The sequence below is a fragment of the Dromiciops gliroides genome, chromosome 6 (assembly GCF_019393635.1).
Source record: "Dromiciops gliroides isolate mDroGli1 chromosome 6, mDroGli1.pri, whole genome shotgun sequence".
Lineage (NCBI taxonomy): Eukaryota > Metazoa > Chordata > Mammalia > Microbiotheria > Microbiotheriidae > Dromiciops > Dromiciops gliroides.
This window is the reverse complement of record NC_057866.1, coordinates 248743117-248769338: the sequence shown is the minus strand read 5'-3', so window position 1 is coordinate 248769338 and position 26222 is coordinate 248743117. Positions and strand designations below refer to the sequence as shown.

The 26222-nt window shown below is 37.1% G+C and overlaps 1 protein-coding gene across 5 annotated transcripts in view; it reads right to left on the bottom strand.

Moving 5' to 3' along the window:
• Positions 1–2849: 2849 nt before the first annotated feature.
• The window catches only part of ABCG2 (ATP binding cassette subfamily G member 2 (Junior blood group)), a 64789-nt gene continuing 41416 nt past the window's right edge, over positions 2850–26222 (bottom strand). For all 5 annotated transcript variants that reach the window (XM_043971479.1, XM_043971478.1, XM_043971482.1 and 2 more), the window contains 10 exons: positions 25280–25431; positions 19975–20079; positions 19058–19311; positions 16665–16747; positions 14655–14744; positions 13942–14066; positions 12245–12399; positions 11407–11496; positions 7278–7363; positions 2850–3422 (listed from right to left, as the gene is read on the bottom strand). In XM_043971479.1, coding sequence (XP_043827414.1) covers positions 3275–3422; positions 7278–7363; positions 11407–11496; positions 12245–12399; positions 13942–14066; positions 14655–14744; positions 16665–16747; positions 19058–19311; positions 19975–20079; positions 25280–25431 — 1288 coding nt within the window. In that variant the 3' untranslated portion in view covers positions 2850–3274. The remainder of the gene's footprint in view (positions 3423–7277; positions 7364–11406; positions 11497–12244; positions 12400–13941; positions 14067–14654; positions 14745–16664; positions 16748–19057; positions 19312–19974; positions 20080–25279; positions 25432–26222) is intronic.

Genomic DNA, 26222 nt, shown 5'->3' with positions numbered 1-26222 from the left:
CCGGATTTGAACTCAGGTCCTCCTGACTCCAGGGCCGGTGCTCTATCCACTGCGCCACCTAGCTATCCCTGAGCTATGGTTTTCCCAGTAGTAATGTATGGCTGTGAGAGTTGAACTATAAGGACAGCTGAGTGCTGAACAATCAACACTTTCAAATTGTGGTGCTGGAGAAGAGTATTAACATCAAGAAGATCAAATCAGTCAATACATAAAAAAATTAATTCTTACTATTCACTGAAAAGTCAAATAGTGAAGCTGAAACTTAAATACTGTGGCCACATGATGAAAAGACAGGACTCATTGGGAAATGCCCTGATGTTGGAAAAGATTGAAGGCAAAAGGATATTGGCATGGCAGAACATGAAATGGATAGTCCTGGAAGCAGTGAACATGAAGTTGGTTAGACTTCAAGAGATAGTGAAGCAGGGGCAGCTAGGTGGCGCAGTGGATAAAGCACGGGTGCTGGATTGAGGAGAACCTGAGTTCAAATCCAGACTCAGACACTTGACACTTACTAGCTGTGTGACTCTGGGCAAGTCACTTAACCCTCATTGCCCCACCAAAAAAAAAAAAAAGATAGTGAAAGATAGAAGGGACTGGCATGCTATGGTCCATGGGGTTACAAAGAAACAGACATGACTGAATGACTGAACAACAAATCACAATGTGTTTGGTCCCCAATTGTTGACCATCTATTTTGTTTCCAATGCTTATCACAAAAAGTGCTGCTATAAATATATCTGAGTATATTTTTTTCTTATCAGTGGCTTCCTTGGGGGTATAGCTTAGTAAAGGGGTGTCTAGTTCAAAGTGTATAGATATTTTAGTCACTTTATTTGTGCAATTCCAAATTGCTTCCTAAAATGATTATACCATTCCTTAGCTCTTCTAACAATGTATTAATAGGCTGATTCTTCCATAATTCCTCCAACACTGTTGCAATTTATTGGTCATTCTTGCCAATTTATAGGGTATGAGGTGAAACCTCAGGATTGTTGAATTTTGCATTTCTTTTATTAGCAAATTGGAATTTTTTTCATATGTTTGTAAATACCTTTCAGTTCTTTTGAGAACTCTTTGTTCTATCCTTTGGCCCTTTATCTATTTTTGAATGGCTGTTAGTTTTAAATATATTCATTCATTGTTTATATATCTTAGATATCAAATCCTTATTAGGTCTATAGTGTTATTTCTCCTTTATCCAGACTTCTTTTTCATTATTTTCCTTGATATTCCAGATCTTTTGTTTTTCCAAATAAATTTTATTATTTTATCAAGTTTTATAAAATATCCCCTTGGAAATTTGGTCAGTATATCATTGAAAGTGTAAATTAATTTGGGTAGTATTGTCCTTTTGATTATATTAGGATGGCCTTGACGTGAGCACTGAATATTTCTTTGGCTATTTAAATTGTTCTTTATTTCTTCAAGGTGTTCATTTAAGTTTCTGGCATGCTTTGGAAAATTAATCCCCTGACAGCTTGTGCATTTTTGGAATTGTTTAGAAGGGGCTTTCTCTATTATTGCTTCTAGTCTTTTGTTATTACATAGAAATGCTGTTGACTTTTGAGGATTTATTTTGTAGCCAGCAACTTTGCTAAAGCTTTTGTCTAGTATCTCTGCTGATTTCTTGGATTTGCAAGAAAACGATCATATCATCAGCCGAAATAGGTAGTTTTATCTCCTGTTTAACTACCTTTATTCAATTTCTCTCATCTTATTCTATTGCTAGCATTTCCAGAATTATATCAAATAGCAGGGAGAGTAGGTATACTTGCTCCATTCCTCTATTTATTTGAAAAGGTTCTAGTATATCCACATTGCATACAATGCTTGCTTTACCTTTTAGATAGATGCTTTTTATATTTTTAAAAAGTGTCTCTATGCCTATAACTGTAGGGTTTTTAGCATAAAAGTGTTGTACTTTGGGGCAGCTAGGTGGCACAGTGGATAGAGCACCGGCCCTGGATTCAGGAGGACCTGAGTTCAAATTCGGCCTCAGACACTTAACACTTACTAGCTGTGTGACCCTGGGCAAGTCACTTAACCCCAATTGCCTCACCCCCCCCAAAAAAAAAAAAGGTGTACTTTGTCAGACTTTATCTGCATCTACAGAGATAACTGGTTTTAGATGTTTGGGTTTTTAATATGATTAATTATCTTGTTTTCCTAATGTTTAAACATTCTTATATCATTGTTATATATTCCACTTGATGATAATGAGTGATTTCTTGGATAAATCACTGTAGTTTGTGTAATAGGATTTTATTTAAATTTGAGTCAGTGTTAATTATATTTATCTGTACTTTCTTTTCTGTTTTATCTTTCCCTGGTTTAGGTATTAAAACTATATTTGTCTCATAAAAGAATTCTGGTAGGGTGCTTTCTCAAAAAAAATTTTTTGAGAATAATTTCTGAAGTATCACTACTGTTCTTTAACAGTTTAATAGAAATTTCCTGGGAATTCATCGGGACCTATTTTCATATTTTAGTAATTCAATTACAACTAGATCCTGAGTTTGGGTTACATAAGATCTCTATCTAGTTTCCTGATAATCTGGATATTTTATACTTTTGTTGATATTCCTCAATTTCTTTTGTGTGCTCACTTTTGTTAGCATATAACTGTGCCTAATATTCTGGTTATTCATTATATTTCTTCTGGTTTTACTGTGATTTCATCTTCCTAACGCCTTATCATAGGTGTTTAATAAATTCTTGATTAAAGGTGATTTGCACGACTAGTGAATGGCAGAGCTAGAATTTCCTTTCTTCTACTGCCTATCCCATTCTCTTTCCACAATGCAACTCCTTTTAGATATTGTTGCTCCAGAGGAAAATAGGCAAGCTTTATTTTAATAAGTTTATTAAAGGACAAAAATTTTGGTCCATTGTCATGACAAGTCCAAAAATATAAAACCTAATGTCCCCTAGACATTTCAGAGTTCATATTACAGTAGTGTAAATACTTATCATCATTTACTGAACAGTGCCAGACCAATGAGTAATAACTAGTGTCTTTTCTTTGATCTTATGAGTATATAAAGTGATAAATATACACAAAACCATTAGCTTATGTTGCTGCTTCTTTGGGATATTAGTATTTTGGAAACATAATATTTATAACAGCTTCATAGTGAAATTGCGGAGACTTAGTTAATCACAGTAAAAGTCAATTCAATTTAACTGGAAGTAATTCTTCTGCAGCAAGAGCTCAAACCATGAATATTTTACAATAATCAAAAATGTTTCGTGAGACTGGATCACAAGTGTTTTATGAAAACTTCTTCAGGAACAACAATTTCAGGTAGGCAATGGTAAGGAAGATGATGGTCATGCAGGCTAAGGCAACGTGGTTCTTCCACAAGCCCCAATCAGACAGGTCAATACCTTGGTTTCTCAAAAAGTCTTCTCCAGAGCACCTGAAAGCCAACATCAACAGGAAAAAGGCTTTAAGTCACCCTGGTAGCACTGTCTTTGGTTTTATCACTGCTTAACACACAGCACAGGTCGGTGAATGCCCAAATAGAACCTGAGAAATGCCTATTGTTACACAAATAATAAAGCTCTGATGATTCAGTGTTTATAATACTGTCCTTCAACTAGGGAATTGCAGAACACAATGTTTTGCTTTTGAGAAACTGGCAGAGAAGATTTTTTTTTAATCAAGTTTCTCCTGATCTAGTGGAATTATACATTATTCTGGGCTGATTTGGTGGAATTAGACACTAAGAAAGTTAAAAAGTTTAACTAAGGATGAAAATTAGTGTATTTCGGAGGGGCGGGGGGAGACTAGGTCTCCCTATAGTACCCAAGTTGTTCTAACACACTGGACCTTCTCCAACCTGGGATAGTTCACCCCGTCTTGGGGAGCCTGATTCCCCCATCCATCCCATTCTCAGGGACTCACCATACTGAAGCTGGATTTAGTGGGAACACCCACTTGGCTCCACCCACTATCACTCACAACACCTGATATCAACACAGCCAATAGCCTCAGGTCTCCAGTGGCAAGGATTACAGGCATGTGTCACCATGTCTGATAAATGTAGATATTTTCAAAAAGAATTACAAAGACAGTCTTTTCTCTTCCCCTCTCTCCCTCCACACACTTCCTGTTCCAAAACCGAGTTTCTACAAATGCATTTAAATCATACTTTCTAGAAAGCTAGCCACAACATGTCTGCATGAGAGAAGGGTTCATCTCTAACGTCCCTTCTGGCTCTAAATTGTTTTCCCTCCACATTTTGTTATCCTTTTAAAATGTTTTTATTTTCATATGGTATCATTTGCAAATATACAACACTCCTCTTCTCTACATAGCAAGACATCCCTGTAATAAAGAATTTAGGAGAAAAAAAAACAGTTCAGCAAAACCAACACTTCAACTATAAGTCTAACAGCGGAGGCAATGTTGCATGCAAAAAGCCCCACTTCTGCAAAGAAAGAAGTCAAATTTAGCTCTAAACCTTATGATCCTATTATTTTAATTAAGAGTTTCTTTGTTTGTTTGTTTGTTCTCACCTTCCTAAAATTGTTGCACTTCCCTGTCATAATGACTTGCCCATGGATCATAAATTCTGAAGGGCCAAGTGTACTAAGTTTTCTACCTTTTGTGGTGACTGGAGCTCAGGAGATTAAGAACAGGAAGATATCTCAGAGGTCATCTAGCCTCCTCCTTTTAGAGATGAGGAAAGTCAAGGACTTGCCCACCTTCTCTACTAGCAGAGCAGGGCTTTAAGGAGCCTGCTTTGCACACACTAGACACAAGTTGAAAAACACATAGGACAGAAAGCCTCCAGTGTTCTACAGGCTCCTCTTCATAAGCTGTTGCTTGTGATCTGTGATAAGCAATAGACACTACCCTTCCAAACCTTTGACCTCTCTGTTTCCTTACTGTAACCCTAGCATGACACACTGAAGCAAGGCAGCAAAGGTGAGTGAGCTGTGCTGGAGTGGGTCAAGTAATGGATCTGCAATTGGATCTGCATTCAACCAAGCTACATAATCACAAGCAAGTCCTGCTTTCTCATCCTTTCAAGCGGGGATCAGCATGTTTGTGAAGGTTTCTGTGAGGTAAAACATGAAAACTTAAAAGTGCTATATAGGGGCAGCAAGGTGGCACAGTGGATAGAGCACCGGCCCTGGATTCAGGAGGACCTGAGTTCCAATCCAACCTTAGACACTTGATACTTACTAGCTGTGTGACGAAAGAAAGAAAGAAAGAAAGAAAGAAAGAAAGAAAGAAAGAAAGAAAGAAAGAAAGAAAGAAAGAAAGAAAGAAAGATAGATAGATAGATAGATAGATAGATAGATAGATAGATAGATAGATAGATAGAAAGAAAGAAAGAACTGGGGGCAGCTAGGTAGCACAGTGGATAGAGCACCAGCCCTGGATTCAGGAGGACCTGAGTTCAAATCCTACCTTAGACACTTGATACTTACTAGTTGTGTGACCTAAGAAAGAAAGAAAGAAAGAAAGAAAGATAGATAGATAGATAGATAGATAGATAGATAGATAGATAGATAGATAGATAGACAGATAGAACTGGGGGCAGCTAGGTAGCACAGTGGATAAAGCACCAGCCCTAGATCCTGAGTTCAAATCAACCTCAGACACTTGACGCTTACTACCTGTGTGACCCTGGGCAAGTCACTCAATACCAATTGCCTCACCAAAAGACAAACAAAAAACACAAGTGCTATATAAATGTGAATTATGGTGAAAGTTAATGTGAATTATTCCTGACCAGCTTCCCCCTTTTCCTATTCACCTCGTTCATTTTTACAATGAGAATTTATTCATTTATAATACATAAATATTATAAATATAGTATATAGTAAAACATCTATATTATCTAATATGGTATATATTAAATATATAGATATGTTGCATATTATATTATAAATATACCACACTGTAATATATTAGACAAAATAGTATATATTGTAAAATATAAATATATAAAATTTTTGTTCATCCTCTGTGAGAAAATGATGGGTTTTGAGGGTCCCAGAGGCCCCCCCAACTAAAGGGTCTACAGGCCTGACCTCTTTTAAGGCCAGCCCAGTCAGTCAAGTTGGACCTTGAACTCTGAATAGAGACAATAGAGATTAAAACCACACCTTCCCCTCAGGGGCTCTGCCCTCTGGACTCTGATCTCAGTTCCTACTGCTCATTTTCATATGGACCACCCCTAAGTCCAGTAAACCAATAGATTTGAATGATGCTAGCCAATTAGCTTTGAGCAGTGCATCCTCCCAACTGGCAGGGAGCTTACAAGAGACTGGAGGAGGCAGCCAGGTGGCCCCCTAGCGCACACTCTCTCTCTATCCTAGGTAATAATGTAGGGCTTCTCAACTTTCGGAGCCATGTGCTCTCTCTCTTTACTAACATTTAATATGATTTAATAAATGCTTAATGCCCAAAACTGATGCTAAAGCCTCTAATGTATAAGAAGCAACATATTAGAAACCCCAAATAAGTTCCCTAAAACTTCGGACAAAGATAGGCACCCCCATCTAATTTCAAATGACACACCTCCTAGAAATCCCATCCCCATCTGTCATAATATATGTATGTATATAAGCAGCTAGATGGCACTGCAGATAAAGCACTGGGCCTGGAGTCAGAAGACCTGAGTTCAAATCAGGCCTAAGACACTAAATGTGTGACCCTAAGCAAGTCAAAGAACCTGAGTTTCCTCACTGGAAAAATAGGAACAATAATAGCACCTACCTTGCAGTGGGGATCAAATAAGATGATAATTAAAAAGCACTTAGCACAGTGAGGAGCACATAGGAGGAGCTTTAATATAAATGTTAGCTATTATTATATCAGCTCCGTGCTCTTAGGGATTCTCTTCTGTTTTTGTCTCCCCGGTACATGGCAAAAGTAGGTGCTTAAAAAAAATGTTTGTTGAAAGATCAATCAGTTCACCCAACTGTACATTAGGCTGGCAGAGTCACTGAGCAAGTTCACACTCAATACCCTGTGTCGCTACTGCCCTCTCTTCTGATCAATGAATTAACTGCTAAAAAGTATTTTCTTTCTTGGTTGCCTGTGTGTGTGTTTATGTCCTTTACATAACTAAAATACCATGAATAATTAATAAATATTGTACACTGCAAATTATATAATCAAATATAATGAACTTAAAAAGTTAAACCTCATAGAAGTTCATTTTTAAAAAGGAAATTTTTTTGGCTAACAAAACTTAGACGAAATTTAGACTTTAGAAAAATAAGCTATAGCAGCAATTAGCACACAAACTTACACTGCATATTCACAGGAACTGTTTGGAGCTGTTGTGTTGATATTGGGACAAAAGTTTAGGCCCATAAATTCATTATGCTGCAGGGCCTATAAAATTAGAAAAAGAAATGGTTAAAATAATTTGAATATTTCCAAATTATCAACTTCATTACTTCCATATATTTAACCATGCTTCCTTTTTTCTTTTTCATCAACATTTTTAATTTTACTTATTTTTTATACATTTTAAGTTCCAAGATGTCTCCCTCTCTCCTCACAACCTCCCACTAGAGAAGGCCACCATTTTACATACACACACACGCATACATATATATATATATATATGTATATACATATATAAAACCATACTATGCATACTTTTATTTATCAGTTCTATCTTTGGAGGCACATAGCATCTTCTTTCATGATCTGAGTATTTATAATATTGAGGACAGCTTAGTTGTTCACAGTTACTCTTCAAACAATATTGCTGTTACTATATCCAATAATCTCTTGGTTCTGCTCATTGCACTCTTCATTATTTCATGCAAGTTTTTCCATGTTTTTCTAAAATCAGCCTGCTCTTCATTTATTACAGCACAGTGGTATTCCATCACAATCATATCCCATAGCTTGTTTAGCCATTCCCTAACAGATTTGCATCCCCTCAATTTCCAGTTCTTTGCCAAGACAAAGAGAGCTCCTATAAATATTTTAGAACACATAAGTTCTTTTCCTTTTTCCTTTATTATTTTTGGAAACAGACCTAATAGTGGTATTGCTGGGTCAAAGGGTTTAACTCTTAGAACTCTTTGGCCATACTTCCATAATGCTCTCCAAAAATGTTTAGAGTTCACAGTTCCACCAACCATTTATTAGAGTGTCCTGATTTTTCCACATCCCCTCCAACATTTGTCATATTTTCCTTCAAAACTTTTAGTCAATCTGAGAGATATGAGATGACATCTCTATGTTGTTTTAATTTACATCTCTCTAATCAAGTGATTTTCAGCATTTTTTATATGACTACATATAATTTTATTACTTCATCCAGAAACTGTTCATATCCTTTGACCAATTAACAATTAGGGAATGACTTATATTCTTACAGACTGGACAAAGTTCTCTAGATATTTGAGACAGGAAACATTTCTGAGAAAACTCTATAAATCACCAATTTTCTGCTTTCCTTCTAATCTTGATTACATTGATTTTATTTGTACAAAAAATTTTAATTTAACATAATTAAATTTATCCATTTTACATGTCCCAATTCTATTTTCTGTTTATTCATAAATTCTTCTCCTATCCATAAGCCTGATAGGTAATATGTTCGATGTTCTTCTAATTTACTTATGGTATCTCCCTTTGTATTTAAGTTATGTATTCATTTTGACATTTTCTTAGTAAATGGTCTAAGATATTGGCCTATACCTAATTTCTGCCATGATGCTTTCTAGTTTTCCTAACATTTTTTTTTACCAAATAGTGAATTTTTATGCCCATTAACACTAATATTGTTCAGTATTGGACTAGAAATGCTAGCAATAGCAATGATAAGAAAAAGAAACTGAAGGAATCAGAACTAGCAATGAGGTAATAAAAATATCTCTTTTTGCCGACGATATGATGATATATTTGGAAAATCCTAGAGATTCAACTGAAGGAACTAGTGGAAATAATTAATTTTAGCAAAGTAGGAGGATATAACATAAACACCCAATACTAGCACAGGGTAAAATAGAAATTGAAAGAATCCACCAATCACCTCCTGAAAGAGATCCCAAAATGAAAGCTCCCAGGAATATCATAGCCAAATTCCAGAGCTCCCAGGTCAAGGAGAAAATAGTGAACGCAGCCAGAAAGAAACAGTTCAAAAATCGTGGTGCCACAGTCAGGAAAACACAAGATTTAGCAGCTTCTACATTAAAGGATCAGAGAGCTTGGGGTATGATATTCTGGAAGGCAAAGGAGCTAGGATTACAACCAAGAATCACCTATGCAGCAAAACTGAATGTAATTATTCAGGGAAAAACTTGATATTTAATGAAATAAAGGACTTTCAAGCATTCCTAATGAAAAGAGCAGAGTAAAATAGAAAATTTGTCATTCAAATATAAGATTCAAGAAAAGCATAAAAAGCTAACCATGAAAGAGTAATCATAAGAGACTTTAATAAGGTCAAACTGTTCACATTTTAATATGGGAAGTTGATACACATAATTCCTAAGAACCTTATCATTGTTAGGGCAGTTAGAAGGATTCTACATATACAAGAGGTCACAGAAGTGAGTCAGTTATGTTGGGATGATCTTAAAAAAAATAAAGGAGTGGGAAAGAGGAGAAGGGATTAGGAACTAGGAGAAGGGAGAGGAAATTATATCAGATAAAAGAGGAGCACAAAGAAGAACTTTTATAGTAGAGGAGAAAATGGGAGGGATGGCATGCAATATTTGAATCTCACTCTCATCAAAATTGGCTCAATGAGGAAAAACACACACATATAATCAACTAGGTATAGAAATCTATCTTGCCCAACAGGGAAGAGGAAGGGAAGGGAGTGGTTAAAGGGAGGATGGATAAAGGAAGGCAGTGGTCAGAAGCAACACAAACTAGTGGAGAGACAGAATAAAAGGAGAGACAGAAGGATAAATAGAAGAAAACAGGGTGGAGGGAAATGCACAGTTAGCAATCCTAACTGTGAATGGATTAATTCATCCACAAAACAGATGCAGATTGCATAATGGGTCAGAAACCAAACATGTTGTTTGTAAGGAACACACTTGAAATAGAAAAACATACAGAGTTAAAATAAAGGTCTGGAGCAGAATCCATTATGCTTCAGCTGAGTTAAAAAAAAAAAGGCAAAGGTAACAATGATGATCTCAGACAAAGCAGAAAAAAAAATAGGTCTAATTAAAAAAGATTATCAGGAAAACTACATCTTGCTAAAGGGACCATAGACAAGTAATATCAATACTAAACACATATACACCTAATAGTCATATTCTTAAAGGAAAAGTTAAATGAATTCCAGGAGGAAAAATAGAGTAAAACTATACTAGTGGAGGACATCAACTTACCTCTCTCAGAGCTAGATAAATCTAACCAAATGAGAACTAAGTTAAAGAGATGAATAGAATTTTAGAAAAGTCAGAAATGATAGACCTCTAGAGAAAACTGAATGGGAATAGAAAGGAGTATACCTTTGTTTCAGCTGTACATGGCACCTTCACAAAAACTATTGCAAGATAAAAACTTCACCAAAAAATGCAGAGAAGCAGAAATATGAAACGTACTTTTCAAACCATAATGCAATCAAAATTCCATTCAATAAGACATACTTTTTGCACTTTTTCTTTTTGTATGTGTGTTTTATTTTGTAGCATGAGTAACATGGAAATATGTTTAACATGACTTGTATAATTGATATCTTATTGCCTGTCTTCTCAATGGGTAAGGGAGGAGTAGAAGGAAAGGAGAGAATTTGAAACTCAAAAATTTTTTTTAAATGAATGTTAAAAATGATTTAAAATGTATTGGGAAAACATTTAATGAGAAAATTTTGAAAATATTTTTAAAATGTTCTGTTTCTACTCATTTTACTTTGCATCAATTCATAAAAGTTTCCCCAGGGTTTTTCTGAAATTATCCCCCTCATTTTTTCTCATGGCATAGTTGTATTCTATCACAATCACATATTACAACTTATTCAGACATTACTCAATTGATGTACATTCCCTCAAATTTCCACTACAAATTTACCACTTAAAAAAAGCTGCTACACATATTTTTACAATATAGGTCTTTTTACCTTTTCTTTGATCCATGAGTATTAATTTTAAAATACACCAGGCTTCCCAAGTTTTGTAGGTTTGAAAAGCAACAAGCCAAACTTTTCCACCCTGACTTCTGGCAGAGTCAAGGGTCAAGGATCCATAAGGCAAAGAAGCACTGGCTATGGGACTCTTTAGTTTTAAACTCCTCACCTCCTTAATGTGAATCTCATAAAAATGTAAATAAAGAAGAGTCTGATTCCTTAGAGAACAGAATGTGATTTTGACTTGTTGTAAGTGTGGCTTCCTAGTTTCAGATTTCCTACAGTCAGGGACAGGATCTCAGTTATAGCAAAGAACAAAAGAAATACTTACTGTATAACCATATCGAGGAATGCTGAGATACTGAAGCCATGAAAGCCAGGGCACAATGGTTCGGAGATTTACTAACAACCCTGAAAATATCTACAAAAAGCAAGAATAGTCACAATTTTTAGGCTAATGTCACGGGCAAAAGATTTCTGAAACTTTGCTGTCATTTTCTAAGGAATGGTTTCCCCATCACCTCTTTACCTGCTCATGTCCTAATACTTGCTGGTGAAGACTAACAATGGGGCATCTAGGTGGCACAGTGGATAGAGCACTAGTCCTGGAGTCAGGAGGACCTGAGTTCAAATCTGGCCTTAGATACTTACTTGCTGTGAGACCCTGGGCAAGTCATCTAACCATGACTTTGGGGGTGGAAAGAATACCTGTCCCCTGTTATTTTAATCAATCTATTAGGCATCTTAGCATTTGTATGCAACTGAACTGCTTGGATAAACCTTGCCTCCATGAAATAACTGGATTTTTGTACTTTTTAAGGTCATTTGTAAAGGAGTGGGTGGCCAGCCAGCATTGGAATCCAGACAACTTTGTTCTGTCACATACTATGTAATACTTAAATTCTCAGTGTCAGAGGCAACTCTCTAAGGCAGAGGTTCTTAAAAACCATTTATTATATGTATTTTCTGCAGTATAAAGCATGAGATGGGACCACTGAAGAAAAGTTGGCCAGCTCTAAAACAGGCCACATTTTAGTAACTCCGGGATGAGCCAATCTACCCCTCCTCTCTATGATGCTGTTCAAGAACCAGGTTCTACATAACTGAAGCAACAAGACACACAAACAAACCAAAAAACCCACAACAGCTTGGAACAACGGTTAACCCACCATCATGAAAACAAATGAGATGGTCATGAGAAGATTAGCCACCGAAATCACACTCTGACCTGCGGCAATAGCCAGGGCCATAGAACTCGCAGTGTAGGCCACCATCATCAGAGTGAACATCATGATGAAGAAGGCCCCCACCTCCTGTTTCAGTCCTTAGCATGGGAAAAAATAAAACGAGAAGATAATTCAGCTGTTTGCAACATGGTGATTTTGAGGCAGATTATAAAATACCGAGACAGGACATTATAAAAGATAACATAATACTACAACATTGTATTATAATATTATGATTATTATAATAATTTTTATAATTATTGATAATATTCTATTATATTGAGATAAATTGAGATAGAATATTATAAAATACATTACATTACATTACATTATCAAGAGCCTCTTATCCTTGTCTTCATTCTCAAATAGGAATGTTATAACATTGGCATGTTTACTACACTAAGCTAAGTGGCTATGGGTAAGTCACTTCAACAATCTGAACCTCACTGTCTTTATCTGTAAAACAGTAATGATGATCTCTACAGCATCTCACCTCACAAGGATGTTGTAAAGCTCAAACAGAACAAAGCCATAAAATGTTAAATAATGATAAAAATAATGTTAAGTAATAATAAGAATAAATAATGTTAAATAACGCATTACCTTTATCAATCTACAATTATTTATCAAGTGCCTTTGTTGTTCGGCCATTTTCAGTCATTTCTGACTTCCTTGTGAGCCCACCTGGGATTTTCTTGGCAAAGATACTAAAGTGGTTTATCATTTCCTTCTCCAGTTCATTTTATACATGAAGAAACTGAGGCAAATAGGGTGAAATGATTTGCCCAAGGTCACACAGCTAAGTATGTGTCTGAGGTCAGATTTGAACTCGGGAAAATGAGTCTTCCTGACTCCAGGCCCAGTACTCTAAGCACTATGATGCCACCTAGCGCTATACTACTACTACTGGTGGGTACTGCTGGGTGCAATAAAAGGCCTTTGATTTGGTTGGTTTATAGATATTGGGGGAGTAAAGAATGATTATGAGAGGTGCTTTATCACCCATACCTAGGAGAACACTTTGCACATATGATGTGCTTAATAAATGCTTGCTTAATTGAAATGGGCTATTTGTTCTATTTAAAGAACTGAAAAAGAACATAAACTAATGTGTTCTTCATTAAATGACTTTATTAATTACTGCTTTAATATCCTGGGCTATGATAACTTTAGTCTCTAGAGCCACAACCTAATAATATGTCACTTTTTACCTGATAGATAAGAAATCCAAATGACTAGGCTTTTAATGGTTTCTTTAAAATTCAGATATCAAAATTTAATTTTTCTCTTTGTATGAGACAGTCCTATCAATAAGCTCTCATTACAACGGGAAAAAAAATTTTAAAAGAATGTCTTGGCCCTTGCAGAGAGACTCCAAACTCCAAAGTAGGTCTACTTAAAAAGTAACTTTTGGGGGCGGCTAGGTGGCGCAGTGGATAAAGCACTCAGGAGGACCTGAGTTCAAATCCAGCCTCAGACACTCGACACTTAACTAGCTGTGTGACCCTGGGCAAGTCACTTAACCCTCATTGCCCCACAAAACCAAACAAAAAACAAACAAACAACAACAAAAAAGGCAAAAACAACAAAAAAAACCAACCCTGAATTGTTTAGATAAACCTTGTTTTTGTGTTACTTACCTAACATAAAATAAGTTATACAAGTGAATATGATGCTTGGTAACATCCTCATGGGTAGCAAATCAGATAACACCTTTGCAAAAAAATATGAAGAAACTCGATAGTATCCACCAACATACTCATGTCTAAAAAAATAAAACAAATGTTATGCATATATAGATATAAACTACAATGCAGAGTTTAATAATTTATAGTTTTAAGAGCTCCATAAAGTAACTTGTCAAACTCTAAACAGGAAATTAGAAGACAATATTCAAAATGAGCAACTATTTTATTGTCTCCATCCAAGAAGAGATTCTAGAAAGGAGAGCCATAAGAGCAATATGGGCAATGACAACTGCATCAGTTTAAACAACACTAGACAGCAAAAATAACAGACAAGGTGGCAGCTAGGTGGTGCAGTGGATAGAACACCGGCCCTGGATTCAGAAGGACCTGAGTTCAACTCCGGCCTCAGACACTTAACACTTACTAGCTGTGTGACCCTGGGCAAGTCACTTAACCCCAACTGCCTCACTAAAAACAAAACAAAACAAAACAAAAACAAAAACAAAAAAATAACAGACAAGGTTGGCACCAAATTATGACAGAAGCTTGATTCAAACCCACATTTTCTGATGCCAAGGCCAGAATTCTTGAGGAGTCGATGAGAGTGCATATGAATGGCTCAAACACTGCTCACACTGATAATTATTCAGGAAGAGATTACTCACATGAACAACTTCTTTTCCACAACCAAAAGCTCGACTGCTGACACGCTGCTGAAACACTGGTTATTGGTGAGGAAAAAGAGCACCCCAGCTCTGTGAAAATAGAAATTGTTCAAAAACCACCTGCAGCCAACCACATGCCCTACACAATGTAATTTTGTTTATAAGTAACAAAAATGATAATTAGGATTTCTGGTAATTAATGATCACCCCCTTTTTCCATTCATCTGTGTGGCAGTAAACAACCCTCACCAAAGGGTGTGGTGTAAATACAATGTTACTGAGGCCAATTCTGCCGAAGAAAGCAAACTGGCTCTTTCCTGTGGTGTTTTCTTATTAGTGGATTGATAACACCCAGCAACCCCAATCTTAAACAGAGAATTGGGCATTAATCATGGTAACATTGTATTTATATGCTATCTAGGAGATATGTCATAAGATTAGATTTTCCACATAATAAAGTTTAGCCCTTTACATGACAAGTTATTTTTTATTTTCAAACATTTTGAATGGAAATCTTGCTGAAAATGTACTACACATTTTCCCAGCTTCATAAATAGAGTATGCTCTCCTCTCTTGATTACTCAGGGTTATCAAAATGAATGGGTATCACTGTGATATACCTTAATGCAGCGATATTAAAAAAAATCACTGAATGGTAGTTTGTTGCATGTGAACTACTATGTTTTCTTGAGTACATAAAGAACTTCTTAAGTCTGACATTGATAATCTGCTGTGGAACAGAAAACCCCATAACCAAGTTTCTTAGGATTGTATCTAAAATAAGAGAAAATAGTTACTGACCGAGAATTCCCTTATAAGTAAAACGCTTGTGTTTTGGACTGATTCTCAAATGATTTTTTTTTTTTTTGCTGCTTATGTCTCAGCTGTGTTCCAGATATTTGAGGTTATTGTTATGTGACTGCCAAATAAGCGAACTGTTACTGCACAATACAGAAAAGTTCTATTCATCTGGAATCCAACTATCAAGTTCAAATAACCAGAATTTCTTCTACAGGTAGAAAGTTGGGAGGGAGAAAATACAACCAAGAGGATATAAAAGCCAAGTTATGCTCACAGGAAGGGGGAGAATGTGTATAAGAGAAGAAAAAAAAAAGCAATGGAGAAGTACTGAGGCAGAGGAGAGAAGAGAGGGAGCAAAAGAGACAACAGACAAAAGGAGGGAGAACAGAAAACAACACAGGGGTGAGAAGACAAACCATACAGTTCAGTACACAACAAAACAAAGCAAAACTGAGTACCTTCTACTTTAAATTCAAACAAAATCATCCTCCCCTGTGGTTTCCAAAACAACCAGAATGAAAAACAAAGAGGCATCAAAGCTTTGCTAACATAAACAAGGAAAATAGACATCTGTGTACCACTTTTAAAAAGGTGAGTACAGGGGCAGCTAGATGGCGCAGTGGACAAAGCACCGGCCCTGGATTCAGGAGGACCTGAGTTCAAATCCGGCCTCAGACACTTAACACTTACTAGCTGTGTGACCTTGGGCAAGTTACTTAACCCCAATTGCCTCACTTAAAAAAAAAAAAAAAGGTGAGTACAGTAATGCCAGAAAATAATGTTGTTTTATTTATGTCATATGTCAACAAAGCTTTAAAAAGGGTAATTGCTACAGTTCTTCAACAGTTCTCCTTCAGACAAAAGAAAAAGACAAACTTTTTTTGAGCAATATGTGCAAAACACTGTGTTCGCTTTTTTACTGCATAAACTTATAGTGAAATTTTGCATTTTTACACTAGCCCTAATTGAGACTGGCTACGGATGCCAATCATAGTAGCTGATGTCCAATAGAACAACCAGAAAAAGTGAGAAATAGAAAAAGTTGTCCATACATATGGAACAGTCAAAAAAAAAAAAAAGGATGAAAACTGACCACCAGTTCCAATAAGAATTGTTTACTGGCTTGGCATCCTACAGTTCAGGGATGGCATTTAAACCCTTTAATTATTTAGTGTTCCTCCAACAGAGATTCTGGGGAAAGTTATTTACCTGTTCTGAATTCCAGTGGGATCATTTTTTAGTCCAAAGAAAATGGCACCTACAACCAATCCGAGGAAAGCTGTGATGATTACCTTTGTAAGAAAGGGGGGCGGGAAGGAAAGAGGAAAGGATGTTGTAATTAGAAGCAAAAACAAAAACTGGACATATTTAAGTACTGACGTTTAAAAAATTATAGAACCATTTTATCACTAAATTGCAACAAAGTCATTATAAAACAAGGGGAAAGGGTCAGTCCCTATCCAAACTGATGCGTTTGGCATACTAACACTGGAGAATAAACTGTATTATCTTTGGGGGGGGGGCAGGGCAATGAGGTTTAAGTGACAGGGCTGGTGATTTATCCACTGCACCACCTAGCTGCCCCCTCAACTGTATTATCTTAATAACATGTTGAATACATGTAATAAAATGGTGGAACATATTCTAAAACAGGAAGTTTGGTGTAGTAATAAAGAGTCTAGGGGCAGCTAGATGGCGCAGTGGATAGAGCACCGGCCCTGGAGTCAGGAGTACCTGAGTTCAAATCCAACCTCAGACACTTGATACTTACTAGCTGTGTGACCCTGGGCAAGTCGCTTAACCCCAATTGCCTCACCCCCCCAAAAAAGAAGTCTATGGGAAGATAACATGTAAATATGTTAGTTTACAGAGATGAAATATAATTGTAGTTGAATACAAGGGAGGAATGCAATAGTATTTAAAATGCTTGACCCCCAAGGGAAATATAAGCCCAGACAAATTCAGTTAACAGCTTCATAAAATAAAGTCAAGAAACAAAGTTTTCATTAAGACAAAAACAAATACCAAACTGGCTGTGGCAGCACTGTAAGATCTTTAAAGGTTTGCACCATGCCTCATTTCTGAAACACTGACCAAGCAACTTACAAAGGACACAATATATAAACATTCAATAAAACCTTGTTGATGGGTTCTTTTGGACTGGGTCTGCAATTTTTAGGTCTCAATAAGTAAACTCCCTCTATCAATAAAAATCCTCACCTTTTCTGCAACTTATAATTTGAGGCAGCTGCCTAGGACACTCAGAGGTTAAATTCCATTCCCAAGGCCACAGAGCCTTCTGTCAGAGGCAAGATTTGAATCCAAGAATTATTTTTTTTTTTTTGGTGAGACAATTGAGGTTAAGTGACTTGCCCAGGGTCACACAGCTAGTAAGTGTCAAGTGTCTGAGGCTGTATTTGAACTCGGGTTCTCCTGAATCTAGGGCCGGTGTTCTATCCACTGCGCTACCTAGCTGCCTCACCTAGCACGTAGTAATTGCTTAATAAATGTTAGACTGCTTCTCCTCTCTATTGGTGCTATGAAAATGTATAATTTTAAAATATATTATTATTCAGGGGGCAGCTAGATGGCACAGTGGATAGAGCACTGGCCCTGGAGTCAGGAGGACCTGAGTTCAAATCCAGCCTCAGACACTTGACACTTACTAGCTGTGTGACCCTGGGCAAGTCACTTAACCCCAATTGCCTCACTAAATAATAATAATAATAATAACAACAACAAAAATAATACACCAATAAGGGCCATCAGTTTTCTTGGATAGGCCCCATCAGTTTAATAAAATAATACAGTAGGAATGAATACTCCAGGACTATAAATAAAGATACACAATCTATACACAATCTTCACAGCAAAAAGCTGTACATATAATTTAGGAGGAGATGAAGAAGACTAATATTTTCACAAAAATTATAAGGCACACCCAAGGAGTATCTTCCTTCCAAGCAAAGTTCCCTGGGAGATTCTTTGGAATTCTTCCTTTAAAGTTTCCTCTAAGCCACATGAGACAATTAGTATCACCAATTTATCACTGCATCTGTTTTTGACACAAAACAACATCCCCTCAAACTGACTCCCCAGTTTATTTATCAGTTGGCTCTAAATGACTTCTGGATGTTTCCAAAAACCAAACTATCCCGCAAAAGAAAATGAATGTGCTCATCAATGAATGTACTAAAAAAAAAAAATGCTGCCACAAAAATAAATCCAAACAATGCTTTCCAAAAGTATTTGGAATAACAGCTATGTCACTGCTACAAGTCCAGGGCTTCTCTTGGTGACTGCCAAAGGAAACAAAATTCCAACAGACTGCTTCCCTAGGCTTTTACAATGAATAAAAACTACACTATATATTGATTCATCCTTAGGGACACTGGCATAAGAAGCAGAAGGGAAAGGGAAGAAATGGTATGTTATCATGACAGAGAACAGAAAAGCAGAATCCATAACTCTATCAGTCAAACTTCATATATATGCCACCTGCTACTTTGTCTTGTAGTAGGAATGGTCTCAATCAGTACTTCACAATTTACTTAAGACCTCTTATGATCAGAGACATGTTTGAGAAGATGTAGTAACTGTACCTGAGCTATAGAGGCCTGAGGGCTACGCAGCAAATTTTTGAATGACCGCTTGCACACCCATTTGAGTTGATGACAGAAGGAAGTAATATAAGTTATTTCACTGAAAGGAGTAGCCTTCATCTTCTGAAGTCCCACAGAGAGTGTATCTAGTTCTGCCTTAGTTTCCTTGAAGTAGGTCGAATTAATATAATTCTCTGCTAAAACATCTATGATGGGCTTATTATCATGCGGAGGAGATTCTGAACTCTTCTTAGCTTTGGATTAAAGAGAGAAAGCAAAGTTGAATTATTAAAAATATAACTGATGTAAAAAATTTCTCACTGGTTTCCCTAATATCCTGATTTTAAAACTTTACAAGAGGAAATTATTTTAAAGTTCATATTTAATTCACAAAAAAAATAATTTAAGTGGACTTTCTCCCAAATGTTTATGAGTTTGGGTAATCACACATTTGAAAAAAGTTAGCAGCATTACTTTAACAACTAGAGTTGTTATTATAACTCCAGAATTGAAGTTTTGTTATTATATTTTAGAAGTTTTAACAAATCATTTTTCTTTATTCTCTTTTCATGATAAATTCAAATCTTCATATTAATATCTGGTCTTTGATATCAAATTCTTACACTCAGGTTAAACAACATCAATAAAATTATCGCCAAAATTAATGTTCCTTGCGAATACTGTCACATCTAGAACAAGGCACAGCATAAGCAGTATATGCCTTATTTATCAACCAGCTAGAACACTGGTTACTGAAATTTAGATAATACAATTAAATGTCCACTGCTTATTCCACACCCTCATAGCAAAGCTTTAAATCCACAATCCTACGTTGTCATGTTTCTTAATTTCAGACAACTAGAATGGATCTGAAACTATAAATCTAGTTAATTCACACATTATTTTCCATTTCTTACCTTCACCAGTTCCTTCCTCTCTGTTTAACAGCACAGCAGAGGAGTCTCCATTAATGACATCCAGGAAGAAATCTGCTGGATTATTATAGGCCTCACAGTGATGGCCTACAAAGAAAATCAAAATATGGCCATGCTTAGTAACTGGGGGAGAGGGGTGATGTTGGGGAAGGGAGTCAGTTAGTAGTGATCTATAAGAATAAAAGGAATAGGGGCACCTAGGTGGTTTAGTAGATAGAGCATCAGTCCTGGAGTCAGGAGGACCTGAGTTCAAATCCAGCCTCAGGCACTTGACACTCACTAGCTGTGTGACCCTGAGCAAGTCACTTAACTCCAACTGCGAAGAAGAAGAAGGAAGAAGAAGAAGGAAGAAGAAGCAGGAAGAAGCAGAAGCAGAAGCAGAAGAAGAAGAAGAAGAAGAAGAAGAAGAAGAAGAAGAAGAAGAAGAAGAAGAAGAAGAAGAAGGAGAAGAAGCAGAAGAAGAAGCAGAGGATTAGAGAGGAATCAGTCAAGGGGCACGAAGAGCCCAAACATTTTATCTTCCTCTTTTTAGTCATTTTTCTTTCCTTCCACCCTGATAATCCAATGACACAGTTTTAATCAGTCATTCCCTCTCGGTCAAGCAATTATACCCCACACTTTCCTATACACTGAAGGACAATTATTATTATGCTGGGGCTGGAGTATTTCTTCCTTCCAACATCCCCACATTAAATGAGAATGGAAACAGCCAATGAAGTGGGTGTCCTGGTACCTGCTTCATTTTCTTTCAAATCTGGTCAAACTCACCTCTAGGAGTGAGAGGAAGAAATAGGAAAAAAGTAAGGAAATAGATCATGAAGAAACTACTCATGGAGTAGAAATAGTAGGCAGAAGCATCCTGCACCCTGACCTGTTCTGAGGAGGGAGCAGACCTACCAAGTCATAGATCGGTGTTACAGACATCAGTATATACAATGTACATATATATACAGATACATAAATATCCATATACATAAAATCAGCACATAACTTTTCTGATGTTCTTTCCCCAAACTCAGACAAAGACACTGAGACCGCCCCTTTTCCATTCTACATAATACATCTCAACCTAAACCCTGATTTTTTTTTCCCTTTAATGCTGCTCTCTATATGGGCAAGATCAACTTAAAGTAAACATCAATGGGGAAGAAAAGGAAGGGAAAAGCACAAAGCATGATTTCTTCTAGGGACCTACATCTTTCTAGTGTTAGCCTTATTTGTCAAGGTCTTTTTGTTGTTATTCAGTTGTTTTAGTTGTGTCCAACTCTTCGTGACCCCGTTTTCTGGGCAAAGATATTGGAGTGGTTTGCCATTTCCTTCTCAAGCTCATTTTCCAGATGAGAAAACTGAGATAAACAGGGTAAAGTGACTTGCCCAGGGTCAACACAGCTAGTAAATGTCTGAGGCCAGATGTGAACTCAGGTCTTCCTGACTGCTCTATCCACTGCCCCACCTTGCTGCCTTTTCTCAAGGTCTATTTCAAGGTGATTTCATTAACTCAAACATTTATTAAGAGTATATCATGGGGGCAGCTAGGTGGGGCAGTGGATGGAGCACCAGCCCTGGAGTCAGGAGTACCTGGGTTCAAATCCGGCCTCAGACACTTAACACTTACTAGCTGTGTGGCCCTGGGCAAGTCACTTAACCCCAATTGCCTCACTAAGAAAACAAACAAAAAAACAAAAAAACAGTCTATCATGAGAAGCTGGGAACGCCAAGACAAGAACTGGGGTCTCAAGGGGTCTCCCCACTCAAGGGGATACCACTTATATACAGATAAGAACCATACAGAGTAGGGAGTAAATGGGGAAAAGGAGAAAAAATACTTGAAGGAGATCTAGGGGTCAGGGAGAAAATTCAGAGTTTTGTTATTTTAGAACCTAAGAGGTGTCTAATAAATGTTGATTAACTGATTCAGGGATCGTGTAACAGCCTCAAGGGAAGAAAAAGAACCTGAATGGTAGATATCTAGAGGACATTCAAGGTGGAGAGAAGAAATATAGCATGGGGGAGTCTGCACAACAGCCAAGAACTCAGTATGACTGAACCGCTAAAAATGAAGTAATACAGAAAGAGGCTTTAGAACCAGATAATGGAGGACTTTCATAAAGGTCAAAGAGCTTGAACTTTATCTTAGAGGCAATAGTGAGTCACTAAAGATTCTTGGGCAGGGCAATTATTAGATCAACCTCCTCCTGAGGAGAGGGAAGGAGGGTTAGAATGGGAGGTAGAAGGTGGTGTTGAGAATTGATACAGAAAAAGGGGATAGAGCCAAGAAACTAAGTCTGGTACAAAGTTCCTTCAGTTGCCTGGTAATAATTAGGAGTCGGGAGACCTTAGTTCTACACAACTCACTAGCTGGATGAGTTGGGGGAGGCCTCCTCCTTTATGGTACCTTCAAGTTTATTCATGGAGCAATCAACTGTTATTTGTCAACTGCTATAAGGGAATTGTGTACATTTAACTCCCACAAATTCAACTATGAGAGAGAGGAAGAGAGAGAGAGAGAGAGAGAGAGAGAGAGAGAGAGAGAGAGAGAGAGAGAGAGAGAGAGAGAGAGAAGGAGAGAGAGAAAGAGAGAGAGAGAGAGAGAGACAGAGAGAGAGAGAGAGAGAGAGAGAGAGAGAGAGAGAGAGAGAGAGAGAGAGAAAGAGAGAGAGAATATCTCAGTTCCTGCATGCCTCTCACTCTGTAAGCTTATTGTGGTATGAATCTAGAATTTCCTCTTCATCACAGCCACATTCATTTATTCTTTTTTTTTTTTTTTAGTAAGCAATTGGGGTTAAGTGACTTGCCCAGGGTCACACAGCTAGTAAGTGTTAAGTGTCTGAGGCCAGATTTGAACTCAGGTACTCCTGAGTCCAGGTCTGGTATTCTATCCACTGCGCCATCTAGCTACCCCCATTTATTCTTCTAAAGTTGATAGAACCAATGAGAGGGATACTTTTAGTTGGCCCTCCCAGCATTCCAGGTTAGTTAAAAAAAAACCCTACTATGTTCCCTATGACTTCTTTTGGTCCCTTTCCCCTCATAGCCAAGGAAGAACAAATAGTTCTGTGGTGGTGTGATCATCCTGAAATATAATGATACTTATGTATGAGTATCTTCCCTTCATCAGGTTTTATGACAAGTCTTTACTTGTTTCTATTTTCTTTGATTTGAATAGAATTATTAGCTTCTGCTTCGCTCCTCATCAATAACTGGGTTGGGTATAGTGAAAAGTAAAATTATATTCAATTAAAAATGTTTAGTTATTTCCATATCAATAATTATGTAGCCTACCCTCTTTTTTTTTTCCAGTGAGGCAATTGGGGTTAAGTGACTTGCCCAGGGTCACACAGCTAGTAAGTGTCAAGTGTCTGAGGCCGGATTTGAACTCAGGTCCTCCTGACTCCAAGGCCGGTGCTCTATCCACTGCGCGACCTAGCTGCCCCTAGCCTACCCTCTTTTAAAGAGAACCTAATTTCTTTGAAACTACAACTGTTGTAAGATACCATACTATAATTTATCAATAATTTAAAGGGATTTCTTTAAAATTTCTTGAAATATGATGTCTAGGCTTTTTTTTTTTGAATCATGACTTTCAGGTAGTTCATAATTTTTAAATGATTTCTACTTATCTATTTGCCAGATCGGTTATTTCTTCAATGAAATATTTCACATTTTCTTCTATTTTTCATTCTTTAACTTTATTTTTGTTTGTTTATTTGTTTCTTAATGTTTCAGGGGGTCATTCGCTTCCACTTGGACAGTTCTCATTTTTAAAATATTATTTTCTTCAGTGAGTTTTTGTACCTCTTCTTCCATTTGGCCAATTCTGCTTCTTAAGGAGTTATTTTCATCAGTGAAGTTTTGAAATTCTTTTACATTTGGTCAATTCTGTTTTTTAAAATGTTGTTTTCTTAAGTGTTTTTGTGCCTCTTTTATCAAGCTGTTAATTGTCTTTTCATAGGTGTCTTACATTATTCTCATTTCTTCTCCCAATTTTTTTATCACTCTTATTTGATTTTTTAAAATCTTCTGGGAATTCTTTTTGGACCTGTGTCCAGTTTGCATTCCCCCCCCCCTTCGAGGCTTTGCTTGTAGCTGTTTTAATATTGTTGTTTTCTTCTGAGTTTGGGTCTTGATCTTCCCTGTCACCATAGTAGCTTTTTATGGTCAGGTTTTTGTTGTTTGCTCACTTTTCCAGCCTAATCTTGACTTTGAACCTATGTTAAAGTTGGGCTCTGTTACTCGTACTGGAGGATAGTGGGGGAAAGGGGCACTGTCCCAAGCTTCAGGCTTTTTTGCCCTGTTGTTTTCAGAGGCAGTTCTGGGAGTTTGGAAGTTTCTGGTTATTCCAAGGTGGTCTGATCTGTGTACAAGTGTGGTCACTGCTCTCCTCCTGGTCTGTATTCTGGTCTTTATCCTGGAAAGGCCCCTGGTCCTTTGCAACTGCAAGTACTATTGCTCCTCAGAGATCTTGTTCCTTTGTGACCTAAACCATTCCTCTTCCCCTTGAAACTACAGCTTGGAAGTGAGTTTTGGAGTTGCCAAATAGGACCTATCCCCTGACCTTCTCTGGACTGAGACTTACAGATGTTGCTGCTGCTGCTATGATTGCAGGCACCTTCAAAGCCCACAGCTGGTGTTGCTAACTTGTGCAGTCTGGGCCAACCCCTACCCTGGTGTCACAGACCTCTCCTTCCAACTTCATAAGTCATCTTAGGCTGGAAAAATATCTCACGATGACCTTTGTTAGCTGTGCTGTTCCAGAATTCAATCTGAGGCATTACTGAAGGTTGTTTCAAGGGGAATGTTGGCTCCTGATTTAAGAGACTTTCAAGGGTTCATCCTAATTCAGATTTTCATCTTATGCAGTAATTATGGAATCTCTGACAAGATTCTACTGTATATTCAAGGTACTCAAGTGTTGGCATGTGGGAGAGGAAAGGTATAATAAAGATTTTACTTGCTTCATTAATCCTATATAGGCTGAATTTGGATTAATTATAGCAACTGTGAAGAACAAAGAATAAAGGATAAACGACATGGTGACTTAATAGTAATATTTTACCTGGATAACTGAGTTTCAGACAAACCCTTAGTGGTTACATATCACAGACGAATGATAATCTGGGCTTTTTGTTTTGTTTTGTTACTACCACTAACCACCTCCTACAACCCAGTTTTTCCTTTTAGGATTCTGAGAATCTGAACCACATCATATGAGATTTATAACTGGAAGTACCTTAATCACCTAGTCCAATTCTTTTCATGAGTGCATGAAAAAAAAAATCTACTGTACCAGCAGAAGCAAAGTACTCCAAGGCTTCCTGACCAGGGCCATGGTAAATCATTCTTCCAGAAGCCAGCAAAGTCAGACTGTCAAACAACTTGAAGATGGAATATCGAGGCTGATGGATAGAGAAGATGATTGTTTTTCCCTGCTTAGACATCCTAAATTGAAGACAGAAAATGGAATCAGTGAACCTACAGAGAATGTGTCTCCTCTCGAACCGCTATTGGGGGCTTTGCTTCTAGTTTATTAAAATTTTCTCTTGTCTCTTTCATACCACATTTGCTCTTTATTTTGAAGCATATCCAACTAAAAAATAACACAATAAAGTGAAAACAGTTTCCCATTTTTTAACACCTGATCAAGTTATAAGAATGCCCACAATCTTTGATGACTGAAATTTGCTTCTGAAGTATACAGATTAAATTAAATATTGGGGCAGCTTCTGAATCCTGTATTTTTTATCCTCTCGTCTTCGCTAGAGAAAAAATTCTGCTCAACTGCTTCCTAGGAAAAAGGATCAAAGCAAAGCCTAGATCAATGTCCTAGAAATTTACGTTAAATTTCTGTACCATCAAGGAAGGCTGATATTTTGGTTATTTCAAGCCCAGACATAAAATTCATATAGCATTTCATACCCTTTCACTATGTTATGACTCATTATTCGAAATAATGTTAATCACACTCCTAGAATAAACCCTATATACAGTCAGCTCTCATTTAATGTAAGCAGATCATTCCACAGAACTTCTCCCTCATTTCATGGGGCTCTGCATGGCTCTGGAGCACCGTCAGTGCCTGGATCTGAGGACCACTGGCATGGGTCTACACCACTACTACCATTGCTGCTGCCAATCAGGAGCCAGAGCCAGAGCCCGAGTCAGCATGGGTTCCCGCTACCCACTGGGGAATTTAATTTGCACAATGCAATTTTATATAAAGCAAGAACTGT